Source organism: Oryctolagus cuniculus, chromosome 5 (genome assembly GCF_964237555.1).
Source record: "Oryctolagus cuniculus chromosome 5, mOryCun1.1, whole genome shotgun sequence".
Lineage (NCBI taxonomy): Eukaryota > Metazoa > Chordata > Mammalia > Lagomorpha > Leporidae > Oryctolagus > Oryctolagus cuniculus.
This window is the reverse complement of record NC_091436.1, coordinates 7,952,772-7,972,583: the sequence shown is the minus strand read 5'-3', so window position 1 is coordinate 7,972,583 and position 19,812 is coordinate 7,952,772. Positions and strand designations below refer to the sequence as shown.

Sequence of the window (19,812 nt, the reverse complement as noted above, 5' to 3'; positions counted from 1 at the left end):
CTTACTCTAGTCCTTTGGTGCATGATAATAAATGTTTCAATCTACAGATTTTGGAGGGGCTATTTAGCCTAGCAGTTAGGACAGACCCTGGATGCCAGCCGTGATATTTTGAGTAAAACCGGGTCCCTTCTATCCTCCTGGGAGACCTGGAATGAGTTCCTAGCTCCTGGCTTTGACCTGGCCCAATCCTGGCTGTTATAGCCATCGGGGAGCGAACCAGCAGATGGCAGTCTCTCTCTCTCAATGTTCCAAGTTCAAGGAAATTTTGCCAGAATGAAAAATTGTTCACTACCGTTTACTAATGCTGCTGCTACTGCTCCTGGAACTCCAGGCCTGCTTTGTAGAAGCACACGCTTGCACTTGTGGAGGGACTGGTGATTGCTTGCGTGTGTAACTGGTTCTTCCGCTTGAGTTTCCCTTCAAATCTCACACCAGCAATAGTCAGCACATTTTAAAATCTCTTCACCCACGATACCGGAAGACCTACATAAAGCTTTGACATATTCTAGAGAACTTGATTTGGCTTTGAGAGTTTTACTTCTCTTTAAGAAAATAGACTCTTCTCTCCCAACTCTCTTGCTTTTTAGAATTTTTCTATGGGGTTTTCCTGGCCCCCAGTTCCCATATGTATTTTGGTTTGTTGTCATTGTGGGGGAAGATATCAAATTAAGCAACACAAGGATGGAGAAATACTGCAGAAAACCATGGAATTCCAGTGCCGAGAACAGGGGGAGAGGGAAGGACGTGGCAGGATCTGGTCCCGTAGTCGGCGTTTGCACAGTTGTGCAGCAAACTCTGCGTGTGGTGGACCAGGTTCACCGCTCGAGGGCAAGCGAGGTCAGGCTGGAAGGGCTTCGTGGTGGGACAGGAAGTGTCCGCGTCTCGCCTTGGCATCACAGAGCGAGGCCGCCGCAGGAGCACCAGCCTCCTTACGTTAGTGGACCGTCCGCTTTCCTAACGTGGACATAAATCACCTTTTCTCTGTTTTTTCTTGGTCTGCAATAAGAAATAAAGATGAAGAGGAGGAGAAAGAGATTACAAAAGGCTGCAAGCGAAATACGCTGGGTGATGAACACGCGGGGCAGCAAACGGGTAGACGCTGTCAGGGCTGAGTCTCGCCCGGTGCTCATGCTGGTGTCTCCTAAGGAGAGCAGACTGAGCTCGGTGAACCCCGAGGGTGGGTGGGGTATGCACCAAACTCCCTCTAGAAGTGGGGCTGCCCTGGGGGGGGGGTTCCTCTGCTCAGGGCGTTTCGCCTTCCTCTGTAGTAAAGAACGTGACTTAAGACTGGATTTAATCTTCTATCAATGAGGTGATGACGGCAAACCCTAGAAACTGTGATCTTCAGTTCTGCAAATAGAATTTAAGAAATTATTTTGCAGAGTTCACTTACTCTCAGACAGCCTGACAAGTGGAAGCATGTAATTAAAACACTTGTTGGAACTGTGTGGTTTCTCAGTGCCAGGGTGTTGCTGATACGCATCATAGAAATGCTGCCTTCTTCATTTTGCCATTCTTGGTGTGTCCTTTGGACACGTTCCCATTTGTAGTGCTATAGAATCAGGTGTGGACTGCTCCTTAGCACCCAGCCCCTTAGAAAATTCCCTTCCCTGGAGATGGCTAGTGCTTCCCCGATTACCGGATCAGTCTAACCTGAGAAGGAAAGGAGGTAGCAGAAACTCCCCCAGGTCACACACTGGTGTGGAGCCGTCTCAGACTCTTCCTGGAGTTCAGCCAAGTCTGCTGAGCCACCGTGGTCTCTACGTGAACAGCAGCAGCAGCAACAAAGACCATCGACCACAGCGACTGCAACCGTGGCAGAAGCAAGAATGGTGACAAAAGCAGCATTAATAGTAACAGCGACGGCCGGCGCCGCGGCTCACTAGGCTAATCCTCCGCCTGCGGCGCCGGCACCCCGGGCTCTAGTCCCGGTTGGGGCGCCGGTTCTGTCCCGGTTGCCCCTCTTCCAGCCCAGCTCTCTGCTGTGGCCAGGGAGTGCAGTGGAGGATGGCCCAAGTGCTTGGGCCCTGCACCCACATGGGAGACCAGGAGAAGCACCTGGCTTCTGGCTTTGCATCGGCGCAGCTCGCCGGCCATAGCGGCCATTTAGGGGGTGAACCAACGGAAGGAAGGCCTTTCTCTCTGTCTCTCTCTCTCACTGTCCACTCTGCCTGTCAAAAAAAAAATAGTAACAGCGACAACACTAGCGAAAACAACAACATCCGTCCTAGTGGCGAGAGCAGTAACAACAGCGATCATAGCAACGACACTCACAGCCACAGCCGCAGCAGTAGCCATAGCAACATAAACAGCAGCAGTGGCAGTAACCATAGCAACAGAAACAGCAGCAGCGGCAGTAGCCATAGCAACAGAAACAGCAACAGCGGCAGTAACCATAGCAACATAAACAGTAGCAGCAGCAGCGGTGGCGACAGCAGCAACAGCACAACCAGCGGCAACAGCAGCCGTCACAACACCAGCAACAGCTACAGGAGTGAGAACAGCAGTGACAGTAGCAGCAATGATAACAGGAACAACAGTAATAGCGACCACCACATCGCAGTCACAACAGCATCGGCAGCCACAGCAATGACAGCAGCGGTGACAGCAGCAGCAGCGCCTGTAGCTTAGCAGCACCAACAATGGCCGCCGACTGCGCCCTAGGTGCCTGGCCTGGTGCAGGGTGCTCCAGTGCCTCGCCCTGCGAGGGTGAGGCGAGTGCCTGGGCCGTAGAACCTGGCTCAGGGTTGGAACCATGGCCCTTCCTGGCTGTGTCCCTTTAGTCTGTCTCCCTGGTTTGTTTTCAGTTGTCAGCGAGGGTGACAATCACACTGTTTCGTAGGATTGTTGCCTGCACTCTGAGTGAGGCACAGGTCGAGAGCTCGCAGCAAATGTAAGCCCTTGTTCTCCTCGTCTCACAAGCGGCTCACAGGGAGGACTAATGCACACTGGGCAGGCAGCAGCCTTGTTTGCAACCAGAGTGGGCCTAGGAACCAAGTGACCAGGTACTCAGGGAGGGGCTCCTGCCCTGCCTGCCCTGTCCCCCCATGGCTGGGACACACAGCTTCAGCGCCAACTGGTCTACCCTCCTGCTTCTGGACAGCCCGCCTCCTGCAGCTCGGGCCTCCACCCCTCCTGGGCAGATGGACCCTTCTCCCAGGCCTGTCTCAGCCCTCAGCCTCTCACACCCTCCTGCCACTCCCAAGCCATGCACCGATCTGTCTCCTGTCTGGGCACGGTGACTTGGAGTGTGTCGTAAGAGAGAAGAAGACGGCACCTCCTCAGAGCAGCGTTGTGGGTCACATACGCGGAAAGCAGCTCCAGTAACAAGAAAACTCTAGTCTGGTTGGAACCGGCCTGATGAACATGAAACCCACTAACAAGTACAGGTGTGTGTGCGTGTGTGCATGTGTGTACATGTGTGTGAATGCACATGCAGGGCACTTGTGCGCATGTGCGTACACATGTGCACACACGGGTGTGCAAGCATGTGCATTTGTGTACACATGTGTGCACACGTGTGTGAACGTGCACGCGGTGCATTTGTGTGCATGTGTGTACACATGTGTGTGAGTGTGTGCACATGTGTGTGCATGCACGTGTGTGCATATGTGTGTGTGTGTGTGTGTTACAGCTGCACTTTGCCCTCTTAGAGCAACTCAAAATATATTTTAAAATTTCATTTCCAGTAAGTAATCCCTGATGGACAGCTGGGAAAGCACCCGGGAATAAGAGTGGTCACCACGCACTTTACACGTGTGGTCTCATTGGTTACAAAAGGCCACAGAGCAGGTACTGTGTCCCCATTTACAGAGTGAAGAAACTGAGTCTTGGCAGCATCAATAGGGAATGGTGGGGACTGTGGCCAACCCACCGTGCAGACCTTCAAACAACGGAGTGCCTATGAGTTGTCAACAAGAGGCAAAGCCTGCTCCGTGTTACCAACCCTCACTCGCTTGTAACAGATCCTGGAACTCCAGTTTGTGTGGAATCTGCCACTTTGAAAAGACACCGTGTGGGCCAAACACAGCTTCTGAGAACTTGGCACCCTGCGAGCTGCCAGGGTGTGACCTCAGGCAGAACCCAGAGGTCACGTTCACCTCTAACCGTCACATTCTAGGAAAAGCCTCGGACCCCAGCAATTCGGCCACGTTTAGTCCAAGTGTGAATTGATCACATGTGAGGGCTTTGCGGACTGGGTAAAATTCAGTTTAGTTCCTGGCACCAAAGCACCAAGAAAATGGACCAAGGACAAAACCAGTGAAAATATCCAAGCGTCCTGCAAGCTGGTGGGGAGGCCACACACGGCTTCTGCTGATTCAGATCTTTTACCTCCAGGTTGCTTTTTGCATAGGTTCCTGGGACTCCAAGTCAGACATTACCAAGGGAGTGCAGTGGAAAGTACCCCCAGCTGTGTTCCACAGCCAGCCAATGTGAATTCTTGCACGTTCTTCCAGGGGTGCACAGTAAGTAGACAGACATACATTTAATATCGTTATGCTCCCATTATTAGATATTTTCACTAGTTGTTTTTTTTTTTTTTTTTTTTTTTTTGACAGGCAGAGTGGACAGTGAGAGAGAGAGAGAGACAGAGAGAAAGGTCTTCCTTTGCCGTTGGTTCACCCTCCAATGGCCGCCGCGGCCGGCGCGCTGCGGCCGGCGCACCGCGCTGATCCGATGGCAGGAGCCAGGAGCCAGGTGCTTTTCCTGGTCTCCCATGGGGTGCAGGGCCCAAGCACCCGGGCCATCCTCCACTGCACTCCCTGGCCACAGCAGAGGGCTGGCCTGGAAGAGGGACAACCGGGACAGAATCTGGCGCCCCGACCGGGACTAGAACCCGGTGTGCCGGCGCCGCTAGGCGGAGGATTAGCCTAGTGAGCCGCGGCGCCGGCCTTTCACTAGTTTTACAAAAATGACAGAATATATGCATTTCTATGTTTTGATTTCCCCCCATTAATGATATATCCTGGAGAACTTTCTTAATCAGTGACTATTAAGTTGCCTCATTCTTTTTAGTGGCTGTATAGTATTTTATTTACCATCATTTATTTAACTGATCTTCCAACGCATGGGCAGTTGGGTTGTTTCCGATTTTCTGTTGTATAAATTAATGCTTCTAAGGCTAACCCTGTGCATGTTGTTTGGCTCATGTATGTTCCTGCTGGGTCAGAGGACAGGCACGTTTGTCATTTTGCTGCTCTCGACACATGCCCATCAAGATTTCAAACGGTGCTCCCATAGGCCCTGGTGCTGGAGACAGCCCCTCCCCCACGTCCTTTGCCACCACAGTGTAACTGGATCTTTGACAACCAAGGGGACGTTAGTGCAGACTTGCCTTCTGCGTCTCTTGTTACAAAGGAGGTGGGCACGTTTCCCTCTCTAGGAGCTGTCTTAACGTCTTTTCACTGAGCTCCGTCTGCCTCGGGCCTTGGTCTATTTTCTCTATGGAGTGGCTGCTCTCAGGGATTCAATGTGGCTCTTTATACGCTGGGTCAGTCAGTCCCTTGTGGAGCAGTCAATTTTCTCTCCAAGTCTATCGTTTTATTTTTAACTGATGGCAGTTTTCCAATGCAGAATTTTTTCTAGCGCGAAGGCAAACACACTGATCTTTCTTTTACAGGTCCTGGGTTTCGGGGTCGTGTTTAGACAGGCCTCCCCCACTAGGAAGGTGGGAATAAACCCTCGCTCTGCCTTGGTGGTCGTGCTGTTTCTCTGCAAGTCTTTGATCTAGCGGCTCCATCTCAGTGTGCGGTGTGAGGCACGGATTCAACCCAGCCCTCCTTTCCTACTGGGTGCAGAGTTGTGCCAACATTTGGTGGGGCGGGGGGGTATTGCACTTCCTTCCCTACCTCTGCAGGTTTTCAGCTTCCTCGATGGTCTCAGGCAAGGCTCTCCCTTTGGTTTCTGGCAGCATCAACACCAGTCCTCCTGCCACCAAGCCCACCACCGCTGAAACCAAACAGACGCAAGTCACGGCAGGAACGGAACTCGCAGCTTCTATAATTAGCGCTCCCTTTCTTTTTCTTGTGTTTTCCTATGCTTATTTATAGATTTTTTGTTGCCATCTCTGACTGCGCTATTTTCCATGATAAATGCGCTGCCAATTCCCAGCTCCATTGGGTTACTACTCCTTTTAGGGGAATGAAATCCTCAACATGAGTCAAGGTAATTCTAGGCCGGGGGCCGTTGCCACGATCTCAAGATACTTTGGAACTGGAACATCACTTTGAAAAAAATTTAACTCCGTGAAAAGGACGAATATAACTTGGCCACATAAAGCGCTCGGTGACGAAAATAAGTCAGGAACTTGGAACACGACCCGCAAATGAGACTCAGGACTCGTGCATGGCGGCCGAGGGGTATCCAAAGTCTAACCAGGCCCGTAGTTCAGGTTCTGCTATTTGCTATAGTCGTGTTCCTTTTTTACTTTGTCCCCAGCTCTAATCTTTACTAGTAGACTGATTTTGTGTGTGTGTGTGTTTAAATTGTGATAGAGGTTTTAATTTCTTACGTAATATTTTTATGTGGGTTCTTCACCAGTTTGGGGGTCTCCAAGCACAGCACGCTGGACTTTATTTCTTCTTCCCCTCCAAATGGCAGAGACAGAGCCCCCCAGCACAGCAGCTCGGAACCCAGCTCTGGCACAAGCCTGGGGTTGGCACGGACTCCCTCCCTCTCGGGCTGGTCTCAGGGCTGGAGGAAGACCCGCGTTCCCTGGCTGTCTGGGCCCCCGTGCACACTGGGCTGATAAACCTGCATCCTGGACTTCCACGAGGCTGAGATGAAGGAGAGCTTGCCAAGCACTTAGCAGAGTGCCTGGCCATGCCACCAACTGTGCAAGTGCTTCCCCAGGTCTCTCCAAATTACCCAAGATTTGCGTGGTCATCAAGTAAGCAATGAATTGTGCTGTAATTAATTAATGCCGGTAAGAGCCACATTCAGTCGGCATCTGAATCATGGAAGGGAGTGAGTTATGAACACAGCATGTAAATCCAGCCACCACCCATTGGGCGTTTTGTATTGGCAAAGACAACCTCAACTAGCCAGGGTGATCCTCATCCATTTTCCCAGAGTTCTTTTACCCAGGATTTCCCAACAGGCTGCTGCTGCTTCCCCCAGGCTCCTTAGATTACTGGTTCATGGCTCTTTCAAGTCCACAGTGAGCACACTAGTGTTGGGTGGGAAAGAAAGGGGAAAAAACCCAAAATACAAAGCTGTGAGTTTTGATTCCTGTGGGCTAACCGATTAAAGGTTGGAAAGGGAAGAAGATGACCTACTAGCAAAAATAAAATTGAGGGGCTGCTCTGTAGGCTAAGCCTGTGCCTGCACTGCCAGCATCCCATACGGGTGCCAGTTCTAGTCCCGGCTCTCCTCTTCCCATCCACCTCTCTGATGTGGCCTGGAAAAGCAGTAGAAGCTGGTCCAAGTCCTTGGGCCCCTGCACCCACATGGGAGGCCTGGAAGAAGCTCCTGGCCCCTGACTCCTGGCTTTGGATTGGCCCAGCTCTGGCTGTTGCAGACATTTGGGGAGTGAACCAGTGGATGGAAGACCTTTCTCTCTGTCTCTGTCTGTAACTCTACCTCTCAAATAAACGAATAAAATATTTTTTAAAAAAAATTTTGACAGGCAGAGTGGACAGTGAGAGAGAGACAGAGAGAAAGGTCTTCCTTTGCCGTTGGTTCACCCCCCAATGGCAGCTGCAGCCAGCGCACCGTGCTGATCCAAAGCCAGGAGCCAGGTGCTTCTCCTGATCTCCCGTGTGGGTGCAGGGCCCAAGCACTTGGGCCATCCTCCACTGCACTCCCGGGCCACAGCAGAGAGCTGGACTAGAAGAGGAGCAACCAGGACAGAATCCAGAGCTCCGACTGGGACTAGAACCTGGTGTGCCAGCGCTGCAGGAGGAGGATTAGCCTAGTGAGCCATGGCGCTGGCCTGAATAAAATATTTTTAAAAACATTGAGATGGCCTTTGAGTTCCTTTTAAATGCTGAAATCTGAAACAAGCAGTCGTTGGGGCAGGCATTTGGCTGAGCAGTTAGGATAGCCGCGTCCCGCACTGGAGCTTTGGTGCCTGCCTCTGGCCCTGACCCCAGCTTCCTGCTGGTGCTGACAATGGGAGGCAGCAGTGACCATGGGGGAGACCTGCATTGAGTGCCTGGTTCCCGGCGTTGGCCCAGCCCAGCTCCAGTTGTTGTGGACATCCGGGGAGTGAAGCAACAGAAGGGAGCTCTCTCGCCCCTCTGTCTCTTTGTCTTTAAATAAGTACAAATTTAAAAAATAGCAGTTAGGAGCGTTATCAGCAGGCAGTTCTCAATCCCTTATTTCCTCCAGCAGAACGAGTGTGAGCTGTGAATGAGGCTTAACTGTGGCTTTTCTGGGTGCGGGCTTTGCACTGCTCCGTTAAATAACAGAAAAACGTAAAGTGTCTGTCCACTATCCGGAGCTACCCTGCTGAGCCCTCGGCCACCCACTGTCCCCTAGGGGGCTCTGGGGACGGGCCGCTGGCCAGTGCTGGGGAGGAAGGCGTCTGGGGCATGTAGGTCCTGTCAGCCCGGCAGCTTCCCTGTGTCCCAGCCTTGGTGTCTCCAGGTAAAGAACTCGCATGCTGCCAGCACTGGCCCTGCTGTCGTTAACTGGGTGGAAGGTGAAGGATTCACCCGGTCTGTTTTGAGGGTGAGCTCTCGAACTCCTTGGGACGTCAACAGGCAGCTCTACAGCACGGAAAATCCCCCTCACCCATCCCTTGGGAAGGAGGGGGAGGGGTGAGCAGGGCACCTGCGTGGGCCACGGCGCAGCGGCAGGAGAAGCAGTGGGAGCTTCCCTCTGTGCACCTGAGCGAGCTGCCTCTGCGCTTCCCGGGAAGTGAGCCGGTGTGGGGTGCTCACGGAAAAGCGGAACAGATTCAAACCGGAAGCAGCTCAGACAGGCCTTGGGGGCGTCGGGGACGGGTGTGTGGAGGCATCTGGTTAACCCGGGAAGGTGGGTGCTGAGTGTCTGAGTCTGAACCCAGCAGTGACGTCAGGGGTGTGTGTGGTGGGGACGCCTTGAGAGGTCTGGGCGCTGGTCTGTAGCCGTGGGGAAGGGAGTGGATGTTGGGTGTATGGGGGTGGTGGTGGGGGGGTTGGCACCCTCGCACGCCCTGCGGGCGCCGTGCTGGACTCTGCCTCTGGTCGGGAGACTTGTCACCTGTCACCTGTCAGCTGCCGTGACAGAGGCCAGCATGGTTCCCCTTGCTCACTGCAGCTGAGCTATGCTCCTGGGATCTCACTGGCTAAGGAGGCGCCTGTGGGGTCCCCCTGAGCCTGGGTCCCCTGTGAGGCTGGTGCACGGCCGTCATGTGGGTCTTTGTTTCTTCTGGGGCTGGGGCATGTTGTTGGCTACATTTCAGCGGCCTGGTTTGGAAGCAGCAGGGTCAGGACTTTGTGTTTCGCAGTCCTGGCTGCAGGCCAGAGCTCGGCTGAGGGAGCCTGGGGAGACCGAGGCCCACAGATGAGCATCAGCCCAGACCTGCAGCACGGTGGCTCCCAATGTCACCAGGAGGCACAGCACCTGTTTTCAGTGGGGACCGGGGTCCCTAGCAAACAGCCTTTCCTGCTAATACCTAGGAGGATCTCTCTCTTCTTGTTTGGGGAGCAGAGGGAGGAAGTGGGAGCTCCCACCCCCGCTGTTTCACTCCCTGGGTGCCAGGAAGGGCCTTGCAGGAGCTGAGAACCCACAGTTGGGAGCAGAGCGGGGACCGAACGTGGGCGTCTCACCGAACACCACCAAGGGCAGCTGCAGCCAGATGGCCGTGAGCCGGTAGACCAGGAAAGGCGTGACGATGCCGCCGATGTCGCACAGCGAGGAGCAGACCAGGACACCGAGATTCCTGTGACCGGGACGGTACGGGACGCCCTCACCCTCTTGCCCCTCCCCAAGACCCTTCCCGGCAGGCAGCCAATCACTGTCAGCACCCAGGGTCCATGTGTGCCCGCCTCCTCTCCCTCCCACTCGCTGAGGTGTTCGCTGTCCCTCCCCACACCTGGCCCCCAGTGCACCTGCCTGCTGCCCTCTCTCCTGTAGCCCCGGGGTCCTCCCTCCCAGCTCAGCCCCTGCTGTGGTCATGTGCTGTCTGCCCCTGAGCCCCGCCTCCACCTGTGCCTGTGTGGGGAAGTCTCACCTGATGAACGTGGGGTACAGCTCGGCGTTGACCAGGCACACCATCTCGTAGGCCATGGTGATCCCCATCCTGCCCAAGCAGGCCACAGCGATCCTCAGCCCCTGCAGATCTGGGGGAGGCACAGGCCGTGTGTGTGGGCACTTCCGCACCCCAGAGCCGGGCCAGACAGCGAATCCGCTCCTCTAGGACCCAGAAAGTGCCAAGAGATTCCCCACGCCCGTTTCAATCTTAGACGCAATTCCAATACTCTCTCCTTTTATATATTTTTTTAAAAAAGGATGATTTTTTTTTTTTACAGGCAGAGTGGACAGTGAGAGAGAGAGAGACAGAGAGAAAGGTCTTCCTTTGCCGTTGGTTCACCCTCCAATGGCCGCCGCGGCCGGCGCGCTGCAGCCGGCGCACCACGCTGATCTGATGGCAGGAGCCAGGAGCCAGGTGCTTTTCCTGGTGTCCCGTGTGGGTGCAGGGCCCAAGCACTTGGGCCATCCTCCACTGCACTCCCTGGCCACAGCAGAGAGCTGGCCTGGAAGAGGGGCAACCGGGACAGAATCCGGCGCCCCGACTGGGACTAGAACCCGGTGTGCCGGCGCCGCTAGGTGGAGGATTAGCCTAGTGAGCCGCGGCGCCGGCCAAAAAAGGATGATTTTTTAAAAGCAGTTTTTGGTTCATGGAAAAATTAAGAGGAAGGCAGGGGATGGTGCTGTGGCATAGCAATAAAATCACCTCCTGCAGTGCCGGCATCCTGGTTCAAGTCCCTGCTGCTCCACTTCCGGTCCAGCGCTCTGCTATGGCCTGGGAAGCAGTAGAAGATGCCCCAGTGCTTGGGCCCCTGAACCTGCGTGGGAGACCCAGGAGAAGCTCCTGGTTCCTGGCTTCAGATAGGCCCAGCTCCAGCCATTGTGGCTATTGGGGAGTGAACCAGCGGATGGAAGATCTCTCTCTCTCTCTTTCGCTCTCTCTCTGCCTCTCTGTAATTCTGCATTTTAAATAGATAAATAAAATTTAAAAAAATTAAGAGGAAGGCACAGAGTTCTCCCATGGCCCCCGTGTGGCTGCACAGGTGCAGCCTCCCTTGTCATCACCACCTCCCCACACAGGGTGTTTCGGCTGATGCACCTGCATGGCCAGGTTGCCATTACCCCAGGCCCCTGGCGCCCTGCCGTCAGCGTGCACTCTTGGTGGGGACCAAGCTATGGGTTGGGACAAACCTAACACTGGGTGTGTCCACCACTGTGGTATCACATGGTATGTCCCCTCCAAATCTGTGCTGGACTTTAAGTCCCAGAGCAGGAAGTTGGTCTGATGGTGTTCAGCGGGGGCTCTGTGGGGCGGTCAGGACTGGACGAGGCCATCAGGTGCAGCCCCCGTGATGGGATAGGGAGGCCAGAGATGTGCACACAAGCATGCGCTCCCTGGCTCTTGCCGTGTGATGCCCGCCCCGCCTTGGGACTCTGCCAGCAAGAGGATCACCAGCCCTGGCCCCTTGACCTTGGGCCAGAGCCATGAGCCTCGACAAGCCCCTTTTCCTTGAGTGGCAGTCTGTGGCGTCATGGTCAGCAACACACATGCAGGGTGCAGGGCGGCCTGGGTGCTCCACCCCCTCAGCCCCCACCCCGCCAGCCCCTGGAACCAGCGGTCTTTTTCTGTCTCTTTAGGCCTTGGTCATTAATGGCCACAGAACTGCAGGCACATTCAAGGTAGGGCCATCTTTACAGAGACCGCCCCAAAGAAACAGCAAAATACTGCCTTGTTTGAAATAATTGTTAATAACGTAAGACTGCACGTGCTGGAAGGACTCTGCCCTCCACGCAGACAGCGTTTGAAGAGGGAAGCAGGGGGCTGGGTGCTTCCCGGTGGCCTTTACCCAGACTTCCTCACTCTGCAAGGAGGTGCAGAGAGACCAAGGCAGCTGCCTGAGTCCTATCTGGGCAATCCCGGGTGGGACTGTGACCTGGGCCCCCCTGTGGCCGTGGTGTGGGTCTACACAGCCCCTCCTAGTCCATTCCATCAGGCAACAGCGGGGGTTACCCGCTCAGGAAGGAAATGAACGGGGTTGAAGGGTAAATGACACCCTGTTCCTATCAGCCGGCCGTGCCACGCCCCTCTCTCAAGGCCCCAGAGACAAGCCCCCGGCCTGGCCTCGGACTTACCATCAGGGACAAACACGGAGGCTAGACACGCAGCCCCTGCCACCATATTGGACACGGCCCACGGGTACCGGCGACCGACGCGGTCGATGGTGGCAATGATGAGGAAGGCGGCCGGGAATTCCACCAGCGCAGAGTAGAAGAAATCCAGGTAGATGTCGCCCCCTGCGAGGCCCAGGTGCATGATGAGGCCTTGGTAGAGGACCGAGCTGGTGAACCTGAACAGGCCAGAGAGCAGGGGTCAGGCTGAGGACCAGCCGCAGGGAGGGGCTCCTGGAAGAGCGGGAGGTGGCTGCAGACCACCTTTCCCCGAGGGGTCTCCCTGCTTTCCCTCCCCCCACCGCTCTGCACCGTCCACTCCACCCGGCGTCGGCTGTGACCCCAGAGCCAGAGAGTGGACAAGGTCAGTGCAGCATTGCAGCAGCACCTGCCTAGCTCAAGGTCAAGACGAGTATTTCTTTCTTTTTTCTTTTCTTTCTTTCTTTCTTTCTTTTTTTTTTGACAGGCAGAGTGGATAGTGAGAGAGAGAGACAGAGAGAAAGGTCTTCCTTTTGCCGTTGGTTCACCCTCCAATGACCGCTGCAGCCGGCGTGCTGCGGCCGGCGCATGGCACTGATCCGAAGCCAGGAGCCAGGTGCTTCTCCTGGTCTCCCATGGGGTGCAGGGCCCAAGCACTTGGGCCATCCTCCACTGCACTCCTGGGCCACAGCAGAGAGCTGGACTGGAAGAGGGGCAACCGGGACAGAATCCGGTGCCCCGACCGGGACTAGAACCCGGTGTGCCGGCGCCGCAAGGCGGAGGATTAGCCTAGTGAGCCGCGGCGCTGGCCAAGACGAGTATTTCAAAATGACACCAAGTAATTAGTGGCTGTGAAGTCTCTCTCTGTGGGGATCTACAGGATCGACAGCTGCATTCAAGCTTGGGGGACGCCAAGACCAGGGGTGCCGCCTCGCTCCTGGCTGCTTCCTCTCCTGGCCTGAGACAAACATTTTGGCGCTGCTTCTGGTTTGGTGGACGACCACAGTCGTTGTGTGTCATGGAAAATATGAGGCTGGTGGGCCAGAGTCCCAGTTATTCAGAAAAGGAAAGCAGGCACGCAGAGCTGGGGGTGCAACGCCCTGTCTGTGCCGGGTGGTGAAGGCGGCCGCTGCCTTAATTCCCCGGCGTGTGGCTTCTGTCTGGGATTGTAAATCCTCCCCGGCTGGCCTGAGAGGGAAGCGAGCTGCGCTAACAAGGCGCTGGGAGTGACCTGGAACCACAAGCAAAGTTCAAGTTCAAGTCCCTGGGTTGTGGAGCCAGTGGATTATTCTTGTCCAGTTTTTTTTTTTTTCCCTTCCAGGCAGAACAGAAGGGAAAGGTGTTTTCTGCACTGCTGTGTGGTAGAGCTCTCCTGTCACGGTCAGCGTGTGCACCAGTGGTGCTGGGTGTTGGCCGTGTATCAGGGTCACCTGCAGAACCAAGCGCTGTTGGCCCCTGGGCCCCGTCTTAGACCAATTAAATCAGTAGTTGTGGGGATGGGAGTGTGGTTTTGGGGTTTTACAGCCCTGCAGGTGATTCTATGGGGAAGCCAAGGTGAGGACACTCTGGCCTGTGCGTGGGGGCCTGAGCTGATCTCAACACGAGGAAACACCAGCCGGGGAGCCCGCTGTGCAGGGGCCGCACGTGGCCGGCTGCGGCCCATGCTAACACCGGGGCTAGGCGGCGGGCTGGAGGCACCCGGGGTCCCGCCTGCAGGGTGGACGGCTGTGGGGAAGGAGCTGGAGCGAGGTTGAGGGCGGCAGCAGCTCTCACCAGTTGTACATCAAGATGCAGGTGTGCTTCCTTATCTGGGGGGTCCTGACCAAGTCGAGGAAGGAGGGATTCAGCTTCTCGCCGACGTCCTCGGCCGCTCTCAGGCTCTGAGGGAACAGCAGAGAGGCGCTCTGTGTGGCTGCCGTCGGCCTGCCGGGGCATCCAGGGGGAAACGGCAGTGGCTTCCCTCACTGTGTGCCTGCCACCCACCACGCACGGCCGCCCGTCCCCGGAGTCTTCACAAACCCTGCTTCCTTTTATCCCATTTCACAGAGCAGCAGCGATCCCCGCTCACGCTGATGAACTTTCAGACTCATTCCTGCTCTCGCCCCAAACTCAGCTGGCTGAGAAGGCCCGAGTTCGGGGTGCTGAGCTGTGCTAAGGGCAAAACCCCAAACACAGCGGGAAACGGGCTCCTCGCAACTCAGTTCTGTGAGAGAAGGCGGGGATTGCCTACAACGCTGCAAGACAATTTCTCTCCAAAAGGCTTGCACTCCTGGCCTGCGACTCCAGCCCTGCGAGGGTGCAGGACGTGTGGGTAAACACGATGGGGTGTTGAGCCGAGACGTGAGGGGTGCAGAATCCTCACTGGGTTTTGAAATGACCTCTGGCTGCCTCTTCACTGGGCGTTTTCTGTCTTTTTCTACACCCACGCAGGGAAGCCCATGCTCAGTGCTCCAAGGATTCTGTTGCATTTCACCCCGGCAGGTGCAGCGCCACCTGGTGGATCCTTCCCACAGCCCCCGTGGAGCCCGCTGGTGTGCGTGGGGCTCCCCGCAGCTTCCCTTATCTCCGTCCCCCCCCCACCACCACCACCACAGGGCCCCAGCTTACCTGAAGAGATGCAGGCAGAGATTTTCCGTTTTTCTTTGCAATGTGCTCCATGATCCTCATGGCTTTGGTGTTCTTGTTCTGGGAGATGAGCCACCTTGGCGACTCAGGGATGCACCTAGGGTCCAAGATTAGCGAGGGGAACCTGTCGCTAAGGCCCCCCAATTCCTGCTTTCATGTCTGTGAGCATCTGACAGCATGGGGGGTGGGGTGGGGGTCCACATGGGAGTGAAGATGGCGCAGGGGACGGGATCCCGCCTCCCTCGAATGCTGATGTGCGCCCGCCTTGTCCAGGAGGCCTGGTGATTTCTAAGCAGAGGAGCCGGTAGCAACTCAATGCCCACCTGTGCCCCCAGGGTGGAGAGGCAGGGCCGTGGGTGGGCCCCAGGCCTTGCAAGGGCCTGAGAAGTGAGAGCTGGGGCCCAGCGGTGCAGGTGGGAGTGAGCAAACAGACGATCGTGGTGAAAAGCAGGCCCGCACGCGGGGACCTCAGCGAGTTCACGGAAGACGGAATGAAAAGACAAGCTAATTTTGGTCAAAAAACTTTGAAATCCACACAGGACAGAAAGTTTGTGGAGAGTGAGTATTATGCAAAAACCACATGTGGCCTTCAATTTTTTTTTTTTTTTTTTTTTGCAACAAAATAAGCTGTCTTTTAGTTCTGATTTCCCACAGTCTTCGGAGTTTCCTTGGATATCTTAGGGCCACAGCTGGTTTCCCAAGGGAACGTCTGAGGTCAGGCGATGGGAGCCTCCAAAGCCAGGGTGTGTGCAGGGAGCCCTCGCCTGTTGCTCAACAGGACGCGCCCGGTGGGTCTGACTCTGGGGTGCAGGGGGAGCAGGGGCAGGAGGGAGCATGTAGGAGGGGCTGGCGGGGCTGCTTGTGGGTCACTCTGGGCTCGAAAGGGAGTGGGGGGAGGAGTGTTTGTGCGGGAGGAGTCGGGGCTCTTCCTGGGTTAAGGTTGGCTCAGAGGAGCAGGGGCCTGGGCGCTCCTCGGCTGTCAGTCATGGCTGTCAGTCAAGGTGTGAACCTTGGCCCTGTGACACTCCCTGCAAGGCCATTTTCCGGATGACACCTGAGATCCACGAGCAGCTGGGGCTGACCGTGGTGCAGGGGGCAGGGTCAGCTGGGGCCACCGCTGCCTGCGCTGGGGGGTGGGATGGGAGGCAAGAGGACTTGGGGCTGCAGATAGCAGGGTCGGGACAGCTTGGCCTCAGGCTGGGAAGTCTGCACAGCCATGACCTGATCGTCGGGGAAGTGCCAGAGGCAACGGACCGATGCTTTTGGAGACTGACGACACCGGGTGAAAAGGACAGGGATGGACAATTGGAGGGGACGTGTTCTGGTGTCCACAGCACAGGGGCTGACGGCAGCTCCCAGCCGTCTGTGATGTAGTTCGAGGGCTCCGAGGACAGGGATGAGGAGATGGAGTGCTGGTTACTGTGGTCAGACCAGAGTGCTCCATATCCTGCCTTCCAACAGCGCATTGCAGCCCGCAAAGAGGCGCAGTTATTACACGCCAGCAAGAAATTGTGGAGGGGAGAACTTGCGAGTGAAAATTATCTGAGAAGTATAATCAGTGGCTGGGAAATAACCGAGGGATGGGAAGTTTTGGCTCAGTCCGAGGTCTCTTGTCTGCAAGCTCTGGGTTCTACGGCCAGGCGACCTGAGTGCTGATGAAAGCGCTGTCCACTTGAGTCCAACAAGCAGTGACGCACTCGGGTCACTGAGCGGGGAGGAGCCCCCACCCCCCGCCCCAGGCCCGGACGGACTGCCTGGGGAAGGCCTGGGGGGGGGGCCCGAGCTTGACCGGAGCCCCCTCCTCCCTCTGCTCCTGCAGCTCCTCCCTTCTCCCCCCACCCCCCCTTTTCTTTGGTTGGAATAGGATTGGCGCTCGCCTGTGTCCTAACCCACCTACTTCCTCGCCCTCTTTCTACTTGGATTCCAGAGCCTCGCATTTCGCTGGTCTCCGGATACCTGCACGTGACCGTGCCCTCCAGACCTCATCACTCTGCCTGCCGCGCGCACCTCCACGCAGGCACACAGCCCGACTTGGGGCTCACCCACCAGGCACCTGCTCTGCCATCCATCACCTGCCCCTCTTCACACCCATGGCTCCGTCCTGGTTCTGGCCCTCGTCCTCCCTTGCCAGGGTCATCTCCTGTCCCCCTTCTCCCCCGAGCGTGCCTGCTGTCTCCTGTGCGTCTCAGCGATCTTTCAGACAGGTGCCCCTTGTGGAGCTTGGAGAATGGAAAGTAAATTTAAATCCATCCTGTTGAGAGACAGTGGCAAGGCTGGGTTCCTTGGAGAAACCATCCGGCAGGGAAGTGACGTGGTAGAACCGGGTGGTTTTTTTTTTTTTTTTTTTTTTTTTTTTTTTTTTTTTTTTTTTTTGACAGGCAGAGTGGACAGTGAGAGAGAGAGACAGAGAGAAAGGTCTTCCTTTGCCGTTGGTTCACCCTCCAATGGCCGGCCGCTGCGGCCAGCGTGCTGATCCAATGGCAGGAGCCAGGTGCTTCTCCTGGTCTCCCATGGGGTGCAGGGCCCAAGCACTTGGGCCATCCTCCACTGCACTCCCTGGCCACAGCAGAGAGCTGGCCTGGAAGAGGGGCAACCGGGACAGAATCCGGTGCCCTGACGGGGACTAGAACCCAGGGTACCAGTGCCGCAGGCGGAGGATTAGCCTAGTGAGCCACGGCGCCGGCCAAACCGGGTGTTTCAAGTGCATCAAGACTCTTGGCTCAGAGGACCCTCAAGCTAATGTCAGGAAGGCCGGCGGGGACCGCGTGAGAGCAAACCAGGGCGAGAAGTGATGACATCCTAATGTAGCTGGGCAAAGGGGGTGGGCTCAGAGACACACGGAGGTGGAACCAGGTGTAAGGAGTGGGCGGGGGGAGGAGGGAGCCAGGGCCACTCTCAGAGCGCCCGTTGCAGACTTGGTGTTTGCGTCCCCCTCAAATCCGGATTCTGAAGCCCTGACCCCCAGTGTGTAACTTGAAGGTGGGGCTTTGGGCAGGTGATCAGCGTTAGATGTCGAGGCCTTGAGCCTGGGGGCCCACGAGGAGACCACGTCCTTATCCGGAGAAAGACCCGAGCCCTCCCTCCCCCTCCCCCTCCCCTCCCCCCCCTCCCCCTCTCCGTCTCCCTCCCCCTCCCCCCCCCTCTGTCACGTGACCACAAGTATCCGCTCATCCACGGGAAGGGCCCCCACCAGGAGCTGCATCTCCCAGCACTTTGACCTTGGTCTCCACGGCCTCCAGGACTGTGAGAAGCAGGTGTCCGTGGTCTACGACCCCGTCTATGGCATACGTTACAGCAGCTGGAGCTGACTGAGACACAGGGTGTCACTGGCCTCTGGGTAATGAAACAGGGCAACGAAACAGGCTGCCAGGGAACATTAAACTCAGGCAAGACAACTGGAGGGGAAGACAGACACGTGCAGGCAGAACACATGAGTGGGCTTGCTGCACGGGGGAGCTGTCTGGTCTGATCATCCAGCATCACCCTGTATTGGAAGGAACTCCACGCTAGGGGTTTCTCATTTCTGCCCTTTTCCCATGCGCTTCACTTGGGCAAGGATGACAAATATGTTTTACTCGCCTTGGTAGCTGATTGACTGATATGGTCTACCTTGAGTGCTATGTTGGCCCTATCTGGGATAAAAGCTGCTGTAATTGATTGGCAATGTCTGCCTTGGGCGTGGACATGGAGATCTAAACCCCAAGTCAATAATGTGTGAAAGTGAGACCCAGCCCAGTGCGAAAGGGACACCGATTTCCAGAGGAGGAGACAGCTTGGTGTCTGGGATTTTCGTCTCTAAATTGCTGAATTGGCAGCCCGCGAGAAGGCCTGGAGAGTGAGGGAAGCCTCAGAATTCGGCAGCACGCTGCACAGGAGGCAAATCGGTGGTCTCAGTGTCCCGCCTTTTTTGTTCCCGGGGGACTTACCAGTAATAGAGCAGGAAGCAGAAGTAGGGCAGGGTCACCGTGAGCTGCAGCCACCTCCAGTGGGGGAGGGCGTAGGCCACCCCGGCCAGCACCAGGAGCCCCACGGTGAAGGCCACCTGGTATAAAATCCCCACCGTTCTCCGATAATTCAGCCCGACAAACTCTGTAACTGCACAGATTCCAAAGGTCAGTGCGATGCAGAGGGACATTGAGCGGCTGCCCAGCGACGCGGAAACAAGACCCAGCCTCAAAGACAGACTCCACATTCCAGAATTTCCCATAGAGCTCTCCAAACAAGATTTTTGACAGGCAGAGTTAGACAGTGAGAGAGAGAGAGACAGAGAGAAAGGTCTTCCTTTGCCATTGGTTCACCCCCGCAAATGGCTGCTATGGCCGGTGCTGCGCCGATCCGAAGCCAGGAGCCAGGTACTTCTCCTGGTCTCCCAGCGGGTGCAGGGCCCAAGGACTTGGGCCATCCTCCACTGCATTCCCTGGCCACAGCAGAGAGCTGGCCTGGAAGAGGGGCAACCGGGACAGAATCCGGCGCCCCGACCGGACTAGAACCCGGTGTGCCGGCGCCGCAAGGCAGAGGATTAGCCTAGTGAGCTGCTGCGCTGGCCAATCCAAACAATTATAAATGTTCACTGGGGCATGTTTTGTCATAATTATTGCTGCTGTATTAATTCAGAGAAATCTTATATTCCTACTCTAGATGTGATGAAGGCCTACCAAGAGAGGCAAAACTGATTTTCACACACAGAACACGGTCATGGACAAACGCAATTACATTTCGGATACAAACTTTCTATCTAGATTAGGTAGCAAGGCAGTGATAACTAAAGAACTCAATGCATGAACCACACTTGACTCTAGATTGTACACGATTTTAATATAAGTGAACACCTGAACAGAACGGGTTCTCTCGAACAGGTGCAAT

At 55.8% G+C, this 19,812-nt stretch overlaps 1 protein-coding gene across 1 annotated transcript in view; it reads right to left on the bottom strand.

The window, feature by feature from the left end:
• Nucleotides 1-518: 518 nt before the first annotated feature.
• SLC22A2 (solute carrier family 22 member 2) overlaps nucleotides 519-19,812 on the bottom strand; it is a 28,324-nt gene continuing 9,030 nt past the window's right edge. The window contains 8 exon segments of the mRNA NM_001082115.1: nucleotides 519-996; nucleotides 5,850-5,949; nucleotides 9,756-9,868; nucleotides 10,160-10,268; nucleotides 12,310-12,524; nucleotides 14,098-14,204; nucleotides 14,932-15,046; nucleotides 18,876-19,044. Coding sequence (NP_001075584.1) covers nucleotides 930-996; nucleotides 5,850-5,949; nucleotides 9,756-9,868; nucleotides 10,160-10,268; nucleotides 12,310-12,524; nucleotides 14,098-14,204; nucleotides 14,932-15,046; nucleotides 18,876-19,044 — 995 coding nt within the window. The 3' untranslated portion in view covers nucleotides 519-929.